The sequence below is a fragment of the Periplaneta americana genome, chromosome 2, assembly GCF_040183065.1.
Source record: "Periplaneta americana isolate PAMFEO1 chromosome 2, P.americana_PAMFEO1_priV1, whole genome shotgun sequence".
NCBI classification, from domain to species: Eukaryota; Metazoa; Arthropoda; class Insecta; order Blattodea; family Blattidae; genus Periplaneta; species Periplaneta americana.
The window spans coordinates 63,599,701-63,619,457 of record NC_091118.1 but is presented as its reverse complement, the minus strand read 5'-3'; the positions used below and the strand labels follow the sequence as shown (position 1 = coordinate 63,619,457).

The window sequence follows — 19,757 nt, the reverse complement described above, 5'->3', positions numbered from 1 at the left end:
GAGGGAGGTGGGGTATGATGATAGAGACTGGATTAATCTTGCACAGGATAGGGACCGCTGGCGGGCTTATGTGAGGGCGGCAATGAACCTTCGGGTTCCTTAAAAGCCATTTGTAAGTAAGTAAGTAAGTAAGTAGACCTGTTGAACAGCTTTCATTCTGTCATAACTAAAAAAAATTACAAAAAATTACTGCTCATAATTATGGGTGTCAAGTTAGTAAGAAATGTGTATGAAAAGGATTAGGGCTAATTGTTTAAATTTCAAAATTGCTCTCCCTCAATGCAGGATTGTCACATCCGAGCGAGCATGCATGAAGTTAGGATTTAGTGTATTTGTCTTGTGTTGTAATGGGCTTCTCACTGACGTTACTCCCCTATATTTTGATTAATAATAATTTATTTTAGTTAGGGTAATATGAAAGCTGTTAAGTTGATCTACTGAATGAAACCATTTTCCAACTAAAAATATGTTTCCTCGTATCATGGCAGATTTTGAAAGCAAAAAGATATAATAAACGAATAATAATAAATAAATTAAATTAAAAAAGCATTTTTCAAATAGACACACACACACACTGTGGTTTATATACAAAAAAAATGCACCTTCCTTGTGCTTTTATGTGAAATGCTAAAGAATGATCATTTTGTGTGTGTATGTTTCTTTTTTTTTAACCGTAAGTAACTTTTCGTTCTGCAAAGGAATTTGACTGTTACATTTGTTCGAATCAAATTTCTGCACATTTAAAGCACAAAACTCAAATTCTTTCAATCATTTATTATCATAATACACTGATCTCTTAAATTTACTGAGCACATTCAGAATTAAATCAATGGCTGTCCCAAAACACGCTATGAAATGTTTCATATAAAATTCAAAAAGGAAGTAAAACGAGCAAAATTGCATTAAACTTTTTTGTTTGACATATCTCAAAGTATATATCTGAAATTAATGACATTACTTATGGTTCACCCTGTATATTCTATACATGCATTTAAACTATAAAATGTAGTTTCATAAGTTTCTATATTTGTTTAAGGAATTATTCCCAGCTCAATTCCTGCACTTACAGCGAAGCAGGCACTCTCCCCAGGCACTATACATTGGATGTGTCCAGATACAGCATTCTCTGACACGCCAGATTCGAACCAAGGCTGATTCAACTCGTTGCACGCGGAGTTGATGGCCATATGAGCCTCGAAATTGTCTACGCAGCCAAGTACCAAGTCCACAGGTCCGCCTGTGAGGCTTCCATGGCTGTCAACATCAGAAGCAACCAGCAGGGTAAGATGAAAAATATGTTATTCATTGAGAAGCTCATACTTTGACCACAGAAATAAATTAGAGATTAAAAGAAATATCAGCTCTGAAAGCTGGGTACCTGGTTGTAATCAAGTGCATTGGTACAATAATTAACATGGAGGCATGAGACAATTACTCTGCCTGCCATTGTAATTTCACTTTTACTTTCGCTCCAGTCTCCTCACCTATTCATTAATTAATTCATTCATTCACATATTGATAATCTTTTGAGACCACAAAATCTAGATATGTCCGCCAAAAAACATTAAAGAAATGTTCATAGTAATTTTATCCTTGCAGAACAGATCTGATAACGAGATAGAAGAATGGCACTGACTTGGAAATGTTTTAAGTTCTCTAAACAAATTTAAGAGCCTTAAAATGAAGACTAAAGTCTTGATTGAATTGTGTTACTTTTTGACAGTACTGGTACTACAACAGAAAGTTACATTTAAGTATAGTATGTAAAAAAATGCAATTGTGCTAATAATAAAGTATTAAATGGATCATACCTGCCCCAGGTATTTAAGTCACACTTTCCTACATGATAAGAGGGTAGGGGTAATGTAAGCCACACTCAGAATAATACAGTACAAAATTTAAATTCTCACATTTAATAAACATATCCTATTTTAACTTATTACTGCCAAAAAAATATAGGACAGGAATTCTCGTAACTATCTTTCTCAGTGTCCACACAGTCCAAAGTATTCATAGCTAACATTAAACTGTATCTCAAATGCAATCCTTTGATAATATACAAAATTCATTGTTTTATATAAACTTGGCAATCTAATAGATCTTGCAATATTGTGAGGATATGCACTATGTTTCATCAATGATTACAAAATTTTACCTCAGTTTGAAGCAACATTTCACAGCTGATCACACTTACCCCACTTGACCTTACTTATAATTGCAAAAAACTTCTCTAATATGTCAATTTTTACAAAACAAAGATAATTTTTAGGTCATCACTGTTATTTCTAAAGCATTTTAAGAGATTTTTTTTTTGGTCGTATAAACCCTATACCTAATAAAACATTTGCTTGCTAACAATAGAGAAATACAGTAACAGTAGACTGCATATGGCACAATGTGAAGACAAAATGATCATTCATGTCTGATTTGCCAGTGTATTTCTTAAGAGTACAAACCTGATTCTCTGCATAAAATCTTGAAAATTGTCAACTGTTGTGATATTGTAGTTGTAGGTCTCCATTGTGACATCAGGGTTAATGAAGGAGAGAGTCCTTGCAGCGGCTTCCACCTTGGAAAGCCCTGCCTGATGTGGCTGGAAGAACAGTCTGTTCATGTTGGCGAGTTCCACTTTATCGTAATCAAACAGCAACAGCTGCAACAAAAACATTCAGGTATGAAATTTTTTAGCTTTCTTAGTGATTGCATTTATAGGAAAAATTTTGGGTTTTATACGTGTATTTTCTCTGATTGAGGTTCTGGCTGGTATGTACATCTATTACCAGGCAGTACATCTCACTTGACGATGTGTATCAGAGGAAGAACAATTGGGCACCGGCATAGCTTAGACGGATAAGGCGCTTGCCTGGCGATCCGGAGTTGTGCTTGGGCGCGGGTTCGATTCCTGCTTGGACTGATTACCTGGTTGGGTTTTTTCCGAGGTTTTCCTCAACTATAAGGCAAATGTCAGGTAATCTATGGCGAATCCTCGGCCTCATCTCGCTATCATAAATTCCATCGATGCTAAATAACCTCGTAGTTGATACAACGTCGTTAAATAACCAAGTAAAATAAAAAAAAAATGCTTGTATGCATCTGAAATCGAACTAGTCGACGACATATGCAATGGAGGGGGAAAGGATTTGGCCACCCTACCCCATTATCTCCTGGTCTAGTTTCCTCGTAAGTGGTGCCTTCTTGGTATCACCTGTCTTTGGACAGTTGACTAAACAGCAAACAACATACCGTGTATTTGAACTTAACTGTACTGTTACAGAACTATGTATAGGTTCCATCATCAGTTGCATTGGATCCATTATTGTGAAATCATTTTTCATGGAGAATTGTATTGCATTTCATGACTTCATGTTTCAGAACAAACAGTTATTTATAAGACAGTCATTTTTCAGAAAAGTATTGTCAGGGTGTCCACATTCTGGAAAGTCATTGGTAGTCAGGAAAGTTGAAGTCATAGAAAATCATGCATATCGTTCCAATTCTTGAAAAGTCAGAGAAGTTTCCCCAAAGATGAAACTTGAAGAGAAAATTTTATGCTCTAGCCAGCCATAACTTAGGTTATAGTAGCATTTTTTTTTTCCAGGCATGTGACGCAAATAAATTCATATGCTCACTTTGACTATATGAATGCAATATTTTTAAATTTGTTTCAGGTTTTCATTGTTAAAGTTTGAGAAACAATTTCATTATGGCTAAGTAGTGCATGTTTTCCAATTATCTTTCTTTCTTTTTTTTTTTTGTTATTTAATGACACTGTATCAACTATAAGGTTATTTAGCATTGATGGGATTGGTGATAGCAATATGATATTTGACAAGATGAGACCGAGAATTCGCCATATATTACCTGACATTCGCCTTACGGATGGGGAAAATCCACACTCGAGTGCAATTCTGGATCAGCAGGCAAGCATCTCAGCCTACTGAGCTATGCTGGTGGCCTTCAATTATCTTATTTTTAATCTCTTCAGTAAGGACTACTTATCTTATTTCTAATCTCTTCAATAAGGACTACTTATCTTATTTCTAATCTCTTCAGTAAAGACTGCTTATCTTATTTCTAATCTCTTCAGTAAAGACTGCTTATCTTATTTCTAATCTCTTCAGTAAAGACTGCTTATCTTATTTCTAATCTCTTCAGTAAGGACTACTTATCTTATTTCTAATCTCTTCAGTAAGGACTACTTATCTTATTTCTAATCTCTTCAGTAAGGACTACTTATCTTATTTCTAATCTCTTCAGTAAGGACTACTTATCTTATTTCTAATCTCTTCAGTAAGGACTACTCACACATCCTACTTTACTGTAATAACATCAACCATAAACTGCAGGAAAGAATGAAAAACCACTCACTATAGTCGCGATGCTGTTATTCCTGGCGTGACTCCTCCTCTTTGCTTAAGTCTTAGGAAGTGAAGGCTCTATAAAGTCTAAGTAGGTAGTATCGTTCGCCATTTTTGTTCTTTCGTTGCTGAGCTATCAGACAAGGAATCTATTTGCTACACTGTTAAACATTATCATGTCGTAGCTCCTATGATAATAAATCAAATGCACTGTAATTCAACAAATAATTGAGTGGCAAATAACGTCTTCGTGTGCTTTCTGCGAACGCCAACGAAAGAGCAAAAATGGCGGGCGATTATATTAAGTATTTATTGAGCCTTAAGAAATGAATAACGTCTTCATCAGTGAATCACAAGACGCACACATTTAAATGTAGCCGACCTCCAACGTGATTGGCTGCTGGAAAGTAGAGCGACGGGACTATACATGAAATTCTCACCAATCCACAGCTCTGGAAAATTGCATATTTAATTCATCGTAGACATTATGTAATCAGCTTATAGCTGGACACACATATTAAGTAATGACTATTCCTAAAATCGGAGTCAAAACTTTTGGGGTGACATAATGTCACTTGTTTTCTATCATGTTTTTACACTTACACTGTTATTCTCTGGTTAATCAGGGAAATATAAAATTTTAGTCATGGTGAAGTCAGGGATTTATTTTTGCATATTGAAGTGGACACCTTGATTGTACGAATGACAGATTTATAACACTGTATTCTCAGGTGTGAACCTGTTTTGTAAGATGTAGCCTACATTTTCGATACATTTTGTTCATTTTATCCTTTAAGTACTTTATTTTCAATAATAGTATTTGATTTAATTGTATTGTTTTACTCTATTCAAAGACAACATGAATAAGCGCAATGGAAAATACCACACCAAAGCTAAATTTTTAAATGTTCCATATTTTTTCTAATGTTTCTGAGAACCCTAGTTTTAACATTAATATAAAACAGTAATAAAGTTATTCTCAATCGAAAGCAAATACCATATTTACGCACATAATAGATGTATTCTTCTTCCCCTTCTCCGATTTCTTTGCAACAAAAATCCAATGCGCGTCTTTTATGCAATGAAAAAATCGTTAGGAATTCCTGAATGGGCATGTTTTTGTTTCCACCATTTGCACACATTACACTCGAACACGGTAAACTCTCGACCAGAAGCGCTTTGTTTCAGTGTTCTTCAGCGAATTTAATCACTTTTAACTTTAAATTCAATGTGACAGGTCTAAAATGGTAGCTAGTGAAATGAGATGTTTAAGGGGAACAGTAGGTCATACGTGATTGGTTAAATGAACAAATGTAGACATACTACAAGAATTACACATCACTTCTGTTATCAAATATATTGACATATAGACCTACAGGAAAAATTGGAAACAACATGTACAAAGAATGGACCAATCAACATCCCTTATACCCCATAAACTTTTAAATTATTATCCTGAGGGCATAAGATCTCTAGGAAGACCCATTTTACGCTGCGAGAGATCTTAACAGGCCACTGACCAAATATGCGAGAGGATGAAGAAAAAAGAACTTTATACTCGCTGCATAACTTGAATATTTATTCATTACTGAAACATTGCTAGCTGGCAAACAACTGATTGAACTGCAGTGCTCCTATGTTATGATTTTAGTTGTTAAGTCTGATTTGTATATCTTAAAAAGAACATCATAATCAGAGTTTTTACTGATTGTTTTTAAATTTGAAGGTAAACGTAAGCAATGCATTCAACATTATGATTTCAAATTAAAACTTTGTTAAAAATGAAATTCGTCTAGAATTTATTCTATGAATTTTATAAGGAAAAATTGGAAGTGCATCCATTACATGGTGGTATCTATTATACAAGTAAATATGGCATTTTCTGTACAGCAAAACATTGAATCTAATCACCTGTGTTTCATACAACAAATGTCGAACTCTTTGTTCACCCTCTCAGAACTACCTGTTTTCTGCCCCTACTAATGCCATCTTCAGGATTACAAAGCCAAGTCCAAACTTTCCTTTTTCACTGATTAACATAAAATTTATAATTTTTTTTTAAGTCTACAAAATCCTTCAAAATATAATTTAAATTTTTTTATCTTAATTGTATGTATGCAATGACTCATTTTTTTTTTTTCAGATGGAATCTTACCTTGCCAATGCCACAGCGTGTCAGCATCTCTGCAGTGACACTGCCAACTCCACCAACTCCCACCACAGCCACTGTGAAATCTCTGATTTTTTCATAGTTGTCCACTATTCCCATCCTCTTTAAAGCCATCAGTCGACTACAACATAAAAATAATATTCTTATACAGGAAAATATGTGAAACTAATCATGTTTGTCATTAAATCTGAGACTGAAGTTCACGTAGGGTGATACATTTTTAAGAACAATAAATATTTTAGTATGTTTACTCCAAAAGAATATGTGTTTCGCCAACAAATAAGGAAAGCTTTCACAGAAAAAGTTCTCTTTTGATTTATTTCCGCAGTGGCTGCTGGTACATTACTTATACAAGTGGGGCCCTAGATATTTTAAGGCCCAAAATTTGTGTATTTTCAGTTGTTGTGTATATTAACTTTCACACAAAATAAAGTCTCTTTTTTATCTATACATCTCTAATGACTATAATTAAATTATTCTTGTGAAGTAATTATCAGGGAACGGATTTTCAGGTACTAAAAGTAAAACATGACACCAAGTATTTGAATGGATATGATGCTGGTTAGAGTGTTTTGATATCTTGTTCACAACACACTGAAATCTAACAGAGGAGAGACAGGTCACAAAAACTGGAGAATGCATCTAATGAAACTCGGTTGCTATGTATAATTAACAGTTGAGACCTTTCACTTTGTATCCGAAACTAGAGTATTTTTGCAAAAACTATTGTACATTTATAGAAATTTAGGATACTGCATTATATGTATATTAATAATATAATGCATCTAGAGATAGATGGACCACGGCTGTCCCCTCACAAAACAAATTATGCCCTACTCATCAATTCCTGTAACTAAACACTAATACCAATGGTAGACTACAGTCTCTACTCGAGAGTATCGACCTAATCTCGATCACGGTTGTGTGTACACATCCGTAAACTCTTTCCCCTATGGCAGTGTTTCTCAAACTTTTTTCCTCCGCAAAACCCCTTTTAATGGAAAGTGTAACTGTAGAACCCTTGTAATATTTTATTAGTGTTTAATAATTTACAGTCAAGTGAAAGCTAGTATCTCTATAATTCTGTTCAGTGGGACGAATGTATTTGCTTTTTAAGCCTGCAGTCTGGTTTTATGGCGGAAAGTTGTAGTCTTATTTCTACTTCTGCATTCGATCGGTTTCGGTATTTTGTTTTAGTGGACACATACAGTGATGAAAGTGATATTATTTTCCGTTTTATATTTTAATAATAAATAGGTATTATTATTATTACGCATATTATTGGGATATTATTATTATCATCATCATCATTAGTGGTTTCGTGTTGTTATTGATTCATATTTTATATTTTCGTAACATTTATATATAAATACTCCCTCTTGGGCTGATTACCTGGTTGGATTTTTTACGAGGTTTTCCCCAACCGTAAGGCGAATGTCAGGTAATCTATGGCGAATCCCCGGCCTCATCTCACCAAATACCATTTTGCTATCACCAATCCAACTGACGCTAAATAACCTAGTAGTTGATAGAGTGTCGTTAAATAACCAAGTAAAAAAAAAGTATAAAATGAAATCTAAAATCATATAAGGCTCACGGAACCCCAACAACATACTTTGAGAAACACTGCTCTATGATCCAGACTGAACGAAGAGTGGCCTAGTGTGCACATACATTTTCGACAATCGCCATCAGAGATAATAGCGATAGTGGTAATCGTGATTAGAGTCTCCAGTATTATAAACAGTAAAGACCCCTGCAATGGCATAGGATAATGTTTTCAGCACGTGTAATATGCTGTCATGCTGCTCGCTGTAGCTACTATGAAGGTCCGAGCAGACCTAAGAGGTGTGGCTATAAGCATTAGGGAGTTCTCAGCTCAGGAAGTGAGACACGGGCAGTAAGATGTATACCTACAAACAATAATTCTTTCTCTTGACAAATATTGTTTAGTGAAATGTACTGCCTGATGATAGACGTACATATGAGTCAGAACTTCAATCAGATGAAACAAGTAGGCCTATATTATGAACCTTACACAGGCAGTGGAGTTAATAGGCCTACCTTGCATGTAATTCGTTAATCTAAGCTCGAACATAACACACTTTGTTGCATACCTGTTTCTTTTCCCTTTACTAATTATAATGCAGAATCCCTTGTAGTACTTTTATACATTAATACTGATTGTAATGATATGTTATATACTATGTAATTTGAAAATTTTGAAATTTTCATTGCAGCCAAAAATACAGTATTTTATGTTTTGCATACAATAGTAATTAGTAGACTACATCATGCCAATGGCAAAACTATCGTATGAATAGAATAAAATTATTGTACGTCTAGCAACTAGAGATGGGAACGATACACCGGTTTTTACGAAATCCCGATATTTTCGTTTTGATATATCGATATCGAAATTTTGATTCAATATATCGTATAATATATCGGTTTTCTCATAAATTTATCGGTTCTTTTATATTTGTTTTTGTTTTTGTGGAATTATTATGAACAACAAAATCCACACAAGTTAACTCCGATAATTCCCTGAGAGATGGGGTTAATGAAAGTGGGCAGTTACATAATTGTGCAATCTTGAAATGTTCAATCCAATCAATGCCTTTCTCTGATTGGCTGGTCTAGAATTCGCATTCAAACTATTTAATATGCAGTACCAAATTCAAAATCCAACGTGTGCGAACGTGAGACTGAGACGGGAGGTTTATCTACTACTGTTTCACGAGGGCTATTCATAAAGTAACTTCCGTTTAGTTTTTACAAATTTGTGAATGACGTTACAGAATTGGGTTACAATACGTTTGAAAGTATACACTCTAGTTTATTTTTCCAAATAGTTTCCAGTCACATTGAGACACTTGTCGTAGCGTTTGACGAGCTTTGAAATTCCGCAATCGTAGAATTCGGCCACCTGCGACTGAAGCCAACCTACAACGCTGGTTTTCAACTCTTCGTCATCGTCAAAGCGTTTCGAGCCAAGCCACGTCTTCATGTGCATGAAGAGATGGTAATCGCTAGGAGCCAAATCTGGGCTATAGGGACGGAGATCCAATACTTCCCAGTTGAATTCTTGCAGTTTGGTTGCAATACGACGCGCTGCATGCGGCCGGGCGTTGTCATGCAGGAAAATCACCCCAGAGCTCAACATGCCACGACGTTTGTTTTGAATGGCCCTTTTCGAGTTTGTTAGTGTGTTACAGTAATGCTCAGAGTTAATTGTAGCATTCCTCTCCAAGAACTCCACTAGCAAAATTCCTTTTCTCTCCCAGAAGACAGTTGCCATGAGTTTCCACGTGGAAAGTGTTTGACGACACTTTGTGGGTTTTTTCGGGGATTGAGTATGGCCCCACTCCATTGATTGAAGCTTTGTTTCTGCATTCACATACCGCAACCAAGTCTCATCTCCTGTCATAATCTGATCGAGAAAAGCATCACCTTCTCTTTCGTAACGCTCAAGAAAGGACAGTGCTGCTCCCATCTGCTGAACCTTTTGTTCCTCAAAAAGGAGTTTAAGCACCTATCTGGCAGAAAGTTTCCGGTGGCCCAAATCTTCGGTAATCACTTTGTACAGCAGAGTATGACTAATCTGTGGAAAATTGTCACCAAGCTTCGACATTGTGAACCTGTGGGTTGCTCTAACCCTTTCGTCAACCAAAGGAATCAGATCTGCATTCACGATATTCGGTCGACCACTTATCTCTTCATCATGGACATTGTTTCGCCCATTTTTGAAAATATGGCACCATTGTCTTACACCACCTTCAGTCATTACGTCTGGCCCATAAACTTCACAAAGTTGGCGCTGGATTTCACTAGCTTTACAGTTTTTGCCCACAAGACATCTTATTACAGAACGTATCTCACACCTGGTGGGACTTACGATTGCAGCACACATTTTGACAGCACGTGACTCAGAGAGGAACAAAGACACGACCTTGACTCTACTGCTGCTCGACGCGTACTGCTTCAAGGTACACTACACTGCACGAGTGGTGCCACTGTCTCTGTTGTTATGCACACTATATGAAAAATGATGTTATTTTATGAATAGCCCTCGTAGTATTAATTTCTCCAAGGCAGAAGCAACTGCCACTCTGAAAAGGAACTGTTTGACTTAAAACTTTTAATTCTATGTTTTTAAATGTTAAGAGAAACAAGGATGTAGGCCTAATACTGGTTTGAGATTTGTTTACGGCTAGGATTTCTATGCACAACCTAGTACTGACATTGTTTTCTTATTATAGCCTATATTTTGGTAGATAAAAATTTTATCCCCATAATCACCATCATCATTATCATCATCACCACCACCATTGAGATTCTGAATATTGGAGTGTAACAATAAATTGCAATGGGAACTTAGTATAGAAGGTTTGTATCAAATCAATTGTGAAGTGTGTTAAAACTTGTAACATTCTAAGTACTGTTTACTTACATTTAAAAATGAATACAAGTACTGTTTACTGACATTTAAAAATGAATACAAAAACTGTTTACTTACATTTAAAAATGAGTACGTTGTTATCTAGAAAAGAGCATTATATTTGTATCCTTGATTGAATCCTATATAAAATTAGAATAATTGAATCGTGGATTGGAAAAAACTGATGGGGATCCTAAAGAAAATTGGAGTGGATTGGAAACAGAAAAGGCTTTACAATAACCTACAAATGAAACGAGTCAAAGGAGAAAAAATGTCAGAAGTGAAATAGGGAGAAGAGTACAACAAGGATACCCTTTATCACGTACCCTGTTCAACATCTACTTGGAGGATTTAGTAAAGAACTGTTTTCAGAACATGGGAGGAGTGATAGTAGGAGGAAGAAGAATAAAGTGTTTAAGGTTTGCTGATATGGCGTTGTAAGATAATACTAAAGGATAAGCTACTGGAGCTAAATGACAGCTGTGAGCAATATGAACTGAAGATAATTGCCAACAAGACGCAAACCATGGTCATAGAAAGAAAAGTAAAGAAGGTAGACTTGTGATTTCTAAATGAGGCAGTAGAGCAAGTGGACAGCTTCAAATACTTGGGGTGTACTATAAGCAATAACACAAACTGCTGCCAAAAAGTCAAAAGGAGAATAGCAATGGCAAATGAAGCTTTCAATAGAAGAAGGAGCATCTTCTGCGGACATCTGGAGAAAGAACTAAGGAAGAGACTAGTGAAGTGCTTTGTGTGGAGTGTAGCATTGTATGGGGCAGAAACATGGACATTACTAAGAAGCGAATAGAAACATTTGGAATGTGGATATGGAGAAGGATGGAGCGTGTGAAATGGACAGACAGAGTAAGAAACGAAGCTGTGTTGGAAAGAGTGGATGAAGAAATAATGATGCTGAAACTGATCAGGAGGAGGAAAAGGAATTGGCTGAGAAGAAACTACCTACTAAAGGATGTACTAGAAGGAATGGTGAATGGGAGAAGGGTTCGGGGCAGAAGAAGATATCAGATGATAGACGACATTAAGGCATATGGATCATATGAGGAGACAAAGAGGAAGGCAGGAAATAGTAAAGACTGGAGAATGCTCTGTTTGTAGTGAAAGACCTGCCCTTGGGCAGAACACTATGAATGAATGAATGAATGAATGAATGTTTCAATGTCAAATACTGACCCATATAGAGTTCACTTAACACTTTCCCATGGTATCAATTAAGCTCATCTTACCTCCACCATAATTTTGATTTAGATTACGAACTACATAATAATAATTTATTTTCATTTATTGTCTTGTTTTTTTATCACCAAGACGCATTTAGTTTATAATACATCAACAATTAACGTTTGGTACGACCGCAAACATAATTCCATCGACACATACTTATATTGTAACATTAATTTACATTGGAAATCGGCATTAGCACAAACACGTATACTGTACGGTCAGCCTCCGGGTGACAGATAATTACAGTGTTGCCGACGTATGGCCCCGGCTTGTAACTAAAGAAGGCTCTGGTTTCCTCTCATTCCACTCTCTGCCCCACCACACTCTATGAACTCTCAAGCCACTCTCTGTCCCCGAAGTCCACTCTTTGTTCTCTCAGTTCACTCTCCGTTTTTCAGTCCATACTCTGTCCTGGCAGTGGTCCTTTAAATATTCTAATTTTACGATAATTTGCTATTCTCTCTTACATGTTCCACGAAATTACTTTAATGGGGGAATCGAACCCTGGTATTAATGTGTTACGTGAACACTTCCTTTGTCGCACGGTTTTCTTGAGCTGGATGCATCGTATGAATGCGACTCTGGTGTTTTGTCTATAAACTACGTCCACTATTTCATAGTTACAACTAATTGGCTTTTCAAATACATGATTGCAGCCTTTCTCTCATCGCTAAATAGTGTAGTTGGCTGCCATGCATACATGCATAATTTTGAATCACGCAGTAGCCTTGCGCTCGTCCGCCATGACACTTGGCAACATTAAATTGGATTATACCTTTTAAGGAAACCGCAGGTTCATTGCCGCCCTCACATAACCCGCCATCGATCTTTGTCTTATGCAACATTAATCCAGTCTCTAACATCCTATCCCACCTCCCTTAAATCCATTTTTAATATTATCCTCCCATCTACGCCTCGGCCTCCCCAAAGGTCTTTTTCCTTCTGGCTTCCCAACTAGCACTCTATGCATTTCTAGATTCGCCCATACGTGCTACATGCCCTGCCCATCTCAAATGTCTGGATTTAATGTTTCTAATTATGTCAGGTGAAGAATCTACAACACGTGCAGTTCTGTGTTGTGTAACTTTCTCCATTCTCCTGTAACTTCATTCCTCTTAGTCCCAAATATTTTCCTAAGAAGCTTATTCTCAAACACCCTTAATTTCTGTTCCTCTCTCAAAGTGAGAGTCCAAGTTTCACAACCATAGAGAATAACCGATAATATACGAGGCGTGTCCATAAAGTAACTTTCCCACTCGTCCCACAGCTAGCAAACCATATGTTGCGCGAAGAGACTGCGTGTACGTGATAGAGTAATGTCCTGGCATGGTGCATGTGCTAGCGGAACTTCCAGAGTGTTCTCAGTAGCTTCGTTTCATTGGTTGAAGATGGACGCTCCTATTCCAGCTCCCGCCGCATGTGAAGTGCGATCAGTGATAAAGTTTTTGAAGGCACAGGGCATAGCACCAATTGAAATTTATCATCAGCTGTGCCAGGTCTATGGGCCTAATGTCATGAGCAAGCAGATGGTGCGTTGCTCCACAAGGTCGTCTGTGATGATGGTTGGCCTCCCACTGCGCTCCTTGTCATGCACATTTTGGTGTCCTGCGCCTCGTAACTGTTTTACAAATTCTAATTTTCAAATTTTTTGACAACAGATTAGATGACAAAAGTTTCTCAACCGAATAATAACAGGCATTTCCCATATTTATTCTGCATTTAATTTCCTCCCAAGTGTCATTTATATTTGTTACTGTTGCTCCAAGATATTTGAATTTTTCCACCTCTTCGAAGGATAAATCTCCAATTTTTATATTGCCATTATGTAAAATATTCTGGTCACGAGACACAATCATATACTTTGTTTTTTCGGGATTTACTTCCAAACCTATTGCCTTACTTGGTTCAAGTAAAATTTCTGTGTTTTCCCTAATTGTTTGTGGATTTTCTTCTAAAATATTCACGTCATCTGCATGGACAAACACCTGATGTGACCCGTTCAATTCCAAACCCTCTCTGTTATCCTGAACCTTCCTAATAGCATACTCTAGCGCGAAGTTAAAAAGTAAAGGCGATAGTGCATCTCCCTGTTTTAGTCTGCAGTGAATTGGAAAAGAATCAGATAGGAATTGGACTATACGGACTCTGTCGTAAGTTTCACTGAGACACATTTTAATTAATTGAACTAGTTTCTTGGGAATATCAAATTCAATAAGAATATTATATAAAACTTCTCTCTTAACTGAGTCATATATGCGTTTTTAAAATCTATGAATAACTGATATACTGTACTCTTATACTCCCATTTTTTCCTCCAATATCTGTAGAATACAAAAAGTCTGATCAATAGTCGATCTTTTATGCCTAAAATCGCACTGATGATGCATGATCACCGATTAACATCATTAAATATTCGCCAAGAAATAGATACTTGTATAGACTTATGACGTAGAATACATACAGTAGAGGAGGCAAGACTTGTCCTATGAACTTATGTGCCATGACTACAATACCAATCGGTATGGAGGGGGAAGATATTGTACTCTGATATAACTTCCACGTCAGTAGATTCGTATAATATTAACCATCATGAAACAAATTCTCTTTCTGATAGCTCATTTTTTCATCTATCACACTGGTCACATGCCAGATCTCACCTCATCTATGTATATTTTCCCGCATCAAGTACAGAATTTCAAATGCTTACTGTAACAAGAGTATAAGCCACAGCCAAATGCTAATATTATTAGTAGCTAGGCAATGTACCTTGTGTGACCATGCCCAATGATGCTACCACAGTCTAGTATATACAGTCACGAAGCTTGAGTTGTGAGGGTGCTAAAACAAAAGACTGTGCTGGTACTATTTACATTGTCTGTAATGAGGCGATATTAGCGATCCTAGTGGTTAGCAACTAACTATGGATGGATATTTACTACGTATTGAGTTTCGTGACTGTATATACTAGATTGTGATGCTACCTCGTCTTGCTACGGGCATGAGTAGGGTTACCAGATTACAGAAGTAACCTACATTTTGCAGTAACTCAGAAAGTATGCCGAGATATATTATAATATTGGTAATCATTATTATTCAATGATTAAAAGTGTCAGATGAACTCATTAATACAAAAGCCAAGCTTGCAGTACTTATTTTAAGTGTTAGCTTCCTTTAATTAATCTTACCTTACAAATTACTTGTATTTTGATGAACTTCTGATCATCTTAAAAGCTCCTTGTTTTCCGAGGAGTGTGCATAAAACTGGATCAATAATACATTTTTCACTGAATCCACTGACAGTCTATTTCTTTCTGATTAAATTTGGACATATTTCACATTTATCGTGATTGTTATATTATATTACACCTAATATGTCATAATGTGATAAGCTAAGACCATTGTTAAAATTGCTGTGAAGCTGTTTTGTTTCTAGCTTTGTACGTTAAATTAATTTTATTTTTAATTAAGGAAATATTTTGATTTTATATTTTACATTTATATTTACTTTCGTACATTTGCACTCTCATGTTTCCGTCATAGTTTGATAAGATTATCATTTTATGGCTCGCAGAGAGAAAGGTTTTCCAGTTGCAGTTGTTTTCTCATAAATATCTTTCCATAGATTTAAATTTTCATAGCGATTAGTTGCAATTACTTCACGCAGTAATACTGAAACCTAGTCTTTCCTGGATCATTCTGTTCACGAAAAATGAATGGGTTTGTCGTATCATTGTATCACGATTTCCAGTAATGATAATGTGATGCATGCGTAGAAACACTGATCATGTGACTTTACAATTTACCTAAAAGAAAACCAGTGTGGCAAGAACTCTCTAATATGAGATCAGTAAAACCCAGTATTTCGACAGATAGAAAGTAAAGAACTGCATGTAATAAGAGGTGAGCAATGGAGTATATCATTGATGAGTATGGTGATGTCACAATAGCTTATGTATCACTATTAAAATTTATGCACAAAGATACCCGTCCACATGGAGTAATGGTTAGCATGTCTGGCTGTGAAACCAGGTGGCCCGGGTTCGATTCCCAGTCAGGGCAAGTTATCTGGTTGAGGCTTTTTCCGGGGTTTTGCCTCAATCCAATATAAGCACATGCTGGGTAACTTTCGGGGTTGAACCTCAGACTCATTTCACCGGCATTATCACTTTCATCTCATTCAGACGCTAAATAACCTAATATGTTGATAAAGCATCGTAAAATAACCTACTAAAATAAAATAAAAGACACCCTATTGTGTACTGAAGGCATTACCTTCTGCTGTGGATGCCAGAAATCCCTCTAACTGTGGAGTACGACAAAATGATCGGCACACCCATCTTCCACCTTCAGTTGCACGAACTGGAAACATTCCTGATTCCTACATACATCTGTTCAGTCATTCAAATACACGATGATCTGGATGACATGTGGTGTAAATCATAGTGCATGATATTCTTATGAATGGCTACCCAATCATTACACATCAGTCCACCAAATTGTAGCAGATGGGTATCCTCGTCATATGGAATATTGGAGATGATTGGTAGCTATGCAGGTGAGAGAGCAATTTTGTGGTCTGATGATATAGTATTCACATTCGGGCTCACAAAAACACATGTCATATAAGAAGAGTGACATCAGATTCGCTGGAAGAACAGGCTGAAATCATAAACAGTGAGCTCATTGGCCCATATTTCCTGTCAGAATCCCTCTCTGGAAAGATATACACTCTGTTTCTCCGGAAGTGCTATGTCTGCTGCTAGAAAAGGTGCCCTATGCTGTTCACTGAGATATGGTATCAGCAGGATGATGCATCACCAAATTTCAGCATCCAGACCTGCAGGAAACCAACATTTACCTCAGGAGTGGCTAAATCGAGGAGAGTCTAGATTCTGGCCACCTAGTTCCCCAGACTTAATCCTTTTGTATTCTTTCATATCAAAGAGTTAGCATATAGAGAGTTACAGGAAAATGTGGAGCAACTCACTGCTAGGCTAAAGGTCCTGCATTTTAATCACAGAGAATGTTGCACCTGAAGACTAAAGACATATTACACCACTGTGCTGGAGCATGCGTCAGCATGGAAGATGGACAGTTTGAAGACATACTCATGTAAATTGTACATAATGTGTTCCTAGTTATTTTTTATTTTAGCATTCTATAAACAGATGAAAATGATAAGGGACCGACATCTGGAAGAAGAGGAAGCACAGAATCAACTATGAAGACTGAAATGGGGAGCTGTTCTTTTTTATTTCGACAGCATCCACATTAGTTTCACTTGACAAAGTAATTTTATATAAATTTTTTAATTGGTCAAAATTGTTATTCTTTTGTTGTTTAAAGCTATAAGATCATCCACTTTTTTTTGTAAGTTTCTCATTTATAAGGATAATTCTAGCCAGAGGTTAAGGCAGCAATCCTACCATGAAATCAATACTTCCCTCGGTTTAGTTACATACATCTTGAAATCACCTGGTTGTCCTTTAAAATTCAGTCCAGAAAGTGAAATTTGGTACTTGTCAAAGTTATATTCTCTAATACATCGAGTAGTTGAAAAAGTATAAAATCTGATATCAGGAAATAGGTTCAATCTACACACAGATATTAGAAACTTAAATTGGCATACTGTGTGGTAACTTCAGAACTACATCTATAATACATTTTATTAGTACAACTACTTTTGAAAAAAATAAAATCTAGAGGGTTTTGTATATCATAGCTTTACGGCAGAAGTGGGTTCTGTTGAGAAGGTCCCAAGAAAAATTTACCCGCTATTTTTTATTCACACATCAAAATTAAAATTTATTCCTGCTAGTCACCATCCACGTCTATTACGTTTGCATTACAGGAATGACTTTTCTTTCCAAGCGCACCTCCCCTCCATGTTACAATTGAAATCTAGCAGTGCCTTAGGTGACACCACATTTGAAAACATCAAAGAGTAACCAACACTTAAGGTCTCAAAATTAACAGAAAAAATATTTACTTTTTTTTTTTGTTTTAATAATTTTTTCAATATTATAAATCACACTGCATTGTTCTTCAATTCATTTTGCAAAGTGAAGTTCTATTACTATATAGAAATGTACCAGAATATTTTTATACATTTTTCGCATACAATTTCAGTATAATGAATTATGGGTTTCTGAACTCCTTCTAAGGAGAGACACATAACACCTGAGCGGACATTTAAATAAATGCAAATGTTTATTGGAATGAAAAAAAGATTGCTAAACATATATAAGAAACAGGATAGAAATATTTTATTTCAACAAAATAATAAAAAAATAACTATTTTAATACATAACAATTATCTTACCAGAGGCTTACCAATATAATGTGTGTGTGTGTGTGTGTGTGTGTGTGTGCGCGTGTGTGTGTGCGTGTACATACAGTGAACTCTCTTTAATTCGAACTCCAAGGGGATATGAAAAAAGGTCGAATTATCTAAAATTCGAATTAACAAAAACCGTACATTATTAATGAAAATCAGTAAAACAAAATTACTATATATAAAAATAATTAATAATAATAATAATAATAATAATAAATAATTATAATGGATTCGGAACACCTCAAAATCTGTGCTTCAGTGGCTGGTCATGATAATATCTTTGAAAAATATTGGAGTGCAAGAGGCCAAATGATTTTATTGTCAAACGCCTGGCATTAGAAAACAACAACAACAATTAATATGCGCTGAACCTTATCTTAAAACCTACTGTATTTTATGCATGGTCCTACAGTGCAAGCTGAAAACGATTCCTTTCCCCTTTAAAAGTGAACATTTTATTCGGCATACACTTGAAAAAAAATCCCATTTCATCTACATTAAATATGTCTTTCGGTTCATAACCCTCAATGAGCTCAGACAAATCCTGAAACCACTAGTTATCTTTTATACATCAACTGAAGCAATTTCACCACACGTGTCTCTTTAAAGAAATGCCATATCTTTCTTTAAACCCGGTAAATAAACCCAAACTTGCTTCAAAGTTTTCGAAGTTCAATTTTCCAGCAAATTTTTCGGCTTTGGCACAAACCAACGGGCCACTTATTAGTATGTTGCACTCAAGTGATTATTTAAACCACTTACACTCATCAATGTCAGGAAATTCTCCTTCTCTTTCCTCCACCTTGTAGATGCCAGCTCACCATAATTTTTCTTTATTTTTAATAAAGGTTGATTATGTGTTCGGCAATATTCCATTCTTTTTAGTGGTCACTTTTCTTCCTAACACCTCCTTCCACTTCTTTTAGAACATCTACATTTTTTTATGATAAGCTAGTGTACGAGCCACACTTTGACATTGGGAACAACATTATACAACAACCAAACCCTTTAACTCTATTAAATATAGAATATAATCTAAATTTAACAGAAGAAATACTGAAATCAGAAGTAAACACTGAAATACTGAAACAATTGTCTTTAGAGACAATTAATATTAGGTACCCTCCACAAAACTGGCTTCATTTATACACCGACGGATCCTTGATCTCCAGAGAACAAGGTGCCGGTGCAGATGTTACGTGCTGT

The 19,757-nt window shown here is 36.0% G+C and overlaps 2 protein-coding genes across 10 annotated transcripts in view; one reads left to right on the top strand and one right to left on the bottom strand.

Annotated features, from left to right (window-relative positions):
- The window catches only part of LOC138694297 (transmembrane protein 41A-like), a 65,974-nt gene extending 58,996 nt beyond the window's left edge, over positions 1–6,978 (top strand). For 5 of the 6 annotated variants that reach the window (XR_011330891.1, XR_011330890.1, XR_011330887.1 and 2 more), the window contains 3 exons: positions 1,037–1,281; positions 2,508–2,672; positions 6,502–6,978. The gene's annotated coding sequence lies outside the window, so the exon portion shown is untranslated. The remainder of the gene's footprint in view (positions 1–1,036; positions 1,282–2,507; positions 2,673–6,501) is intronic. The other variant, XR_011330888.1, reaches the window with a different exon arrangement.
- The window catches only part of LOC138694294 (ubiquitin-like modifier-activating enzyme 5), a 63,446-nt gene that overhangs the window by 9,600 nt on the left and 34,089 nt on the right, over positions 1–19,757 (bottom strand). For all 4 annotated transcript variants that reach the window (XM_069817846.1, XM_069817847.1, XM_069817845.1 and 1 more), the window contains 3 exons: positions 6,514–6,649; positions 2,457–2,653; positions 1,068–1,254 (listed from right to left, as the gene is read on the bottom strand). In XM_069817846.1, coding sequence (XP_069673947.1) covers positions 1,068–1,254; positions 2,457–2,653; positions 6,514–6,649 — 520 coding nt within the window. The remainder of the gene's footprint in view (positions 1–1,067; positions 1,255–2,456; positions 2,654–6,513; positions 6,650–19,757) is intronic.